The 5,403-nt window shown below is 33.2% G+C and overlaps 1 protein-coding gene across 1 annotated transcript; it reads right to left on the bottom strand.

Annotated features, from left to right (window-relative positions):
* Nucleotides 1–2,835: 2,835 nt before the first annotated feature.
* Nucleotides 2,836–5,016, bottom strand: LOC110096983 (zinc-finger homeodomain protein 3-like). Its single transcript, XM_020823161.2, has one exon. The coding sequence runs from the start codon at nucleotides 4,146–4,148 to the stop codon at nucleotides 3,357–3,359; it is 792 nt and encodes a 263-aa protein (XP_020678820.1). The 5' UTR covers nucleotides 4,149–5,016; the 3' UTR covers nucleotides 2,836–3,356.
* Between the last annotated feature and the right edge of the window lie 387 nt (nucleotides 5,017–5,403).

Raw genomic sequence — 5,403 nt, 5'->3', positions numbered from 1 at the left:
GTTATTTTTAGCTATTTCTTTTAATTTTTTTTTGGCGGAGAGCGGTTTTCTTACAACTTCGTTTGGGACAGCTTTAGACCATTATTTTTTGTTCTTTCATGAAAGTTTTCTTCTAGAAAGCCGTTGTAAAAAGCAATTAGAAAGCTATTATAAAAAAAACTGTAAGAAAACTATCCCAAATAAAATTTAAATTTGTCAATACATAGTAGCAGTTGAAAAGCAGCTTTTTGATATTATTAAAAGAGCATAAATTTATAATATTTACCTCACGTAAATTTTTTTTCTCATAACAACTTCACAGCCATTCCAAACAGAAAATTAATCTAAAATTGCACATAAAACCACAATTTTCATGATTGTGATGACAACCAAAGATTAATTGCATCAACAAGAAGCCAAAGTATATACTCATGAAGATGAACAAAGCAATAAAAAAGACGTCCCAAACGAAGCCTAAATTTTTCAATACATAGTCGTAGTAAAAAAGCAACTTTTTCGTATTATTAAAAGAGCATATATTTATAATATTTACCTCAGATAATTTTTTTTTTCACAACAACTTCACAGTCATTCCAAACAGAAAATTAATCTAAAATTGCACATAAAACCACAATTTTCATGATTGTGATGACAACCAAAGATTAATTACATCAACAAGAAGCCAAAGTATATATTCATGAAGATGAACAAAGTAATTATTATTATTATTTTTGGGATATTTGGGCCAATTAAAGCATTCAGTCATATCAGCGGTAGTATTGTGCCACGGTACCGGGCAGTACCGAGTGTAGGGGTGATGTGGCGCATTCTGGTTGATCTCTGGACGGCGTTAACTGTCCGCACATAATAGTTAATCGAATCCAATACCTCTTAATTGGTAGCTAAATCTATCAACCAACAGACCATATTGAACCAGCTTCATATAATTTTATGTTAATAAGCAAATAAATCAGCATATAAAAATTTATACACATCACATCATCATTTATTTAGAAAACCAATCTTATTTGCTTCATTGGTGGTTGGCAGCAGCTTGGCTGTGATAAAAGCTAACTATATATAGTCCTCCAGTGGCAGAAAGTGCAGTACTGAATGCTTGCCTTACAGGCAAGTTCATCCACATGCCTGTTTATAAGAAGAACAAAAGACTTATATCTCTATAAGGACAGAAATCAAATACATCTAGCTATAAACTCCTTAATTAATTTAGTAGACAGTGGATAGTGAAGTAGTTAAAGAGCTCTCCCTTCAAAATTTTCTTTTATTATTGTATAAATGTTTATGTTATAAATATTTTGTTCTTCTCTCACATTGATAGTTATCTTCTATCATTGATAATTTTGTCAAAAAATTTTTTTCTTGGATAGATTTTGCTTTGATTTGTCTCTCTTCTCCTATATATGTTTTTTCCCCCTTATATGAAAAGAAATTTATATTGAAAATTATTGAATTTTTTTTAGATTAGTGCAATATAAATTTTTCTTGTAGAAAACTAATCTCAAAGCAAATCTAATGATTTTCGAGCGTATCTTGATGAAAAGTGTATCAAGATTGATTTGTCTAGCATAATATTAGAAAGATTGAGCATTTTTCGTAGAATCAATAATTTAATCTTTTTATAATCTTTTATTTTGCCTACTTAATAAAACAATTTAGCTCATTAATTTTATTTTTTGTTTAAGTGCTTATCATTTCTTAAAAATAATGATAATTATTGGTGGAAAATTATGGCTCAGTTATTATTTTGCTCTACAATATTGTAAACAAAATTTCTCCAACTATAGGTATTTAACATAGTCATCTTTTTATTTCTTAATTTTTTCCCCTAATTTTAATGTTTTATTTAAACAATTAAATTATGGCTCAACTTTTAATGTTTTTTATCTAAGGGTATGTTTAAAAACCTCCTTTTATTATCAGTGTTGTTAATATATGATAGCTTTACGAAAATAATTGTTCTATTTTTTTTTGAAATTAAGAAATAATTATAATAATTAAATTTTTTTTCTCATAATAACTTCACCATCAACTTTAAAAAATGATTCTTCTAGCATAAATAAACTCTCAGTAACATAAATTAAAAGTTTAATTACTAAGGTTTTGTTAAAAAAAAAAAAATTACTAAGGCTTTGTTTGAGATAACTTTTAACAATGATTTTTTCACCGCTTTCAATACATTTTTATATTAAAAAACTGTTTTAAAAAATTGTAAAAAAATTATCCCAAACAAAATCTTAGTTAAAAATTATGAAAAATATCATCAGAAATTTCACCTCTTCAAATATCATCAAAACCACCCTCAGATTCAGGCATGCAGTTGAGTAATTAAGAGTTAGTTTATGATTGATCTGATCAAACAACTTGTAATCAAGCAGCTTTGATTATGGATAATTAACGACAATAACCCAACCCAGTAATAAATTATGACTTTTCTTATAAATGATAGATAATAATTGAAGTGAAGCTTGCAGGTACAAAGCTCTTTTCTTTCAAAGCTACCAATCAAAAGGTCTGGGTTCAAATTTTAGGTATGTGATGTGTGTGATTGTTTTACTTGGAATTCATTTGAGACGACATTCTTACTGCTTCTTACAATAAATTTTTCGTATAAAAATTAAATTTTTATACTAAAAAATTGCTTTGAGAAGCAGTAAGAAGCTGTCCCAAAAGAAATCTTAATTGGCCTAAATGTAAAAAAAAAATCTATAAATTTATCACTGCAAGGCATTAATTAAAACATGGTTGAATATATTAAAATAGAATAATGAGATACTAAGAGAGAGAATCAATAATTCTTGATTATGCAAAGGTAATTAAGCAGAAACCAGTCACACAAAAGAAGACAATCTTACTGTCATTTCCTTAACTGTTCCCTTACAGAGAATAATAAATTACTAGATAAAACTAGAACCAGAAAGCACTGGAAATTATACTTCTAAACACTAGAGTATATCAAGCAATAAGCTTTAATGACCATTAATAAGCACCATCACTTGAGCATAAATAAGTAGTAAGTAGCAAAGTAAATCAGTTCAAGGGCTCTACAGCTAGCTAAAGCCTATCTCTGAACCACCTGACACTGGACATATTTAAAAATAAAAAGAAAAAAAGTGAGGAGGGGAGAGAGAGATAAGATCATAAGCGCATGCCTGAGCTCCTACCAAAGCAAAGACCCTAAATCTAGACAACTATGTCAATTTATAACAATGGAGATGCAAAATTTCGCAAGAGAAAGATTTTGGAACTGAAAGAGAAGATAAAAGTTTTGTCATCTAAGCATCTAAGCCACCTGATATTGAACCATCAATTAGGAAAAATTAAAATCTTAGATCTTCAGTAGTAAATGTAGTAGTACTTCACTCCAGCTGAAGGTTGCTGGTCTTCTTAGCCAAGTTATGCTTGTTGTTATGCATCCAAACTTTGAGAACTCTTCTCTTGACTCCAATCTCATTGCACAACTCCTGCACCACACTCTCCTCTTGCTTCTGTAGCTTCCACCCAACTTTCTCAGCGAAACACAGCATCTTGTCCTTCTGTTCTGTAGTAAATTTTGTTCTGAACCTTTTCTTGATCACCATGGGAGGAGGAAACCTTCCTTCCATTTCATCAGATTCTGAGGTCTGCATTGAACTAAAAGGTATGATCATTTGGTTATGAGGAGAATGCTTTGATAGGATGAGGTTATTTCCTGTTGGGTTGTACCCAAATGCGTTCCTATGGCTAATGAACTTCCTGCCTTCTTTGAAGTTGAAACACTGTGCACAAGAGGGTGACTGATCTCCATCAATCTCTTTCCTGTGGAAGTTCCTGTGACAATTGCAAGCTGAGCACTTGAGAGCTTCGAGTGTGCCTTCTTCTCCACTTGGCATGAACTCTCCACAGCCATCGGTGGCGTTTCCACCAATGGAGGCTGCATGATTCTTGAGGCATTCTCTGTACTTGACAGACATGGTCTTTTTGCTGTTAAATGGAGATGAGGAGGAGAGTGGAGTAGGAGTTTGAAGAGGGAGAGATGGGACATTGGAAGGATGATGGTGGTGGAATGGAAGGGAGTTGTGGCTTTGGCTCTGTATATGGCTTCCACTCCCACCAACATAGTTGCTGCTTATTGGGATTGGGATCTCTCCTTCATGCACAGAAAGATCCATTCTCTTCTTCCCTCCCCCTCAATCCTTGTGCTCCTTTTGTGTTTTCTTTCGGATTTTTTTTAATATAATATGAAAACTGTTCTTTAATGAGCTGGAGAGACCAAAAGCAAGGGGAGAGGACTAATAAAATGATAAGAAAGTAGAAAGGAGGGGAGATATCTTGGGATTCCAAATAAAAAAAATAAAATAAATCAAACTTGTTTATTTGTCTTCCATTTTTTGTTTTAGCTGAAGAAGGAAAAGCTGTTGCTCTGAGAAGTAAGAAGCTTTCGAGTAGCTTGAGAAATCAGAGAAGGATTTTTCGCATCGTATGGAGGAAATTTTGGAAGCTTAACGAAGACCCTGAGTCTGGAAGCAGAGACATTTCATACTATCACTCCTCGCTTTGGAGAGGAGCTAGAAGAGGAACTTAAAAGACAAACTATGCTGCAGAAATGGAATGAAGGATCTTACAAAGAGATGATAGAAGAAAACACCAAATGGGTGTTTCTTCTAAGGCTTACAGATGATGACCCACACGAGCTTCTATGCGAAAGCTGCCATAAATTCCTCAATCTTGCATTGTTTAGCTTGTAGCGAAACTTACTGTGAGGAGCAGGGAAGAAGACAGCCAAACAAGAAGGGAGAGAATGAGTTTACAGTAGAAACGAAGAAGCTTTGGCTCAAGCACTGTGGGGTTGAAGAGCTTAAGCTGATGCTTATAGCAGTGAGAGGGTATAAAGGTGCGATTTTGGGGTAGCGTTGGAACTGATTTTTTTTAATAATAATAATAATAATAATAAAAGAGAAGGGAGCGTTTTAGGAAGAAGGCTGTGAATCTGTAGTACAAATAAAGCGTGTGGAGTTAACTTTGCTTGCAGTTTCGCCAAAAAAAATTTTTAAAAAAAAAATTTAAAAATAAAACTTTGCTTGCAGTAGCAGGCATCAATCTTACGCCAGATGAAGAAAGTGAGAACTGAGGGTGTCAGAGAAGAGGTTCGCACACAGCACACTGAGAAAGAGAGAGAGAGATTGAGGGAGCAATGGAGATCGACCCCACAATAGAGTTTTATTTTAAATTGAACAGTGAAGAAATAATGAAAAATAACCAATAAAAATGGGATAAATTATTCTGTGCGGACGTCGAACATAGTTTATCGTCTGCAGATTAACCAGAATGTGTCACATCAACAGCACTGAACCGGGTATTGAGCAGAGGTGACATGACTCATTCTGACTGGTCTATGGACGCCTTTCAACGTCCACACAGAATAAT

The sequence above is a fragment of the Dendrobium catenatum genome, unplaced genomic scaffold, assembly GCF_001605985.2.
Source record: "Dendrobium catenatum unplaced genomic scaffold, ASM160598v2 fragScaff_scaffold_133, whole genome shotgun sequence".
Lineage (NCBI taxonomy): Eukaryota > Viridiplantae > Streptophyta > Magnoliopsida > Asparagales > Orchidaceae > Dendrobium > Dendrobium catenatum.
This window is presented reverse-complemented; position numbering and strand designations above follow the sequence as displayed.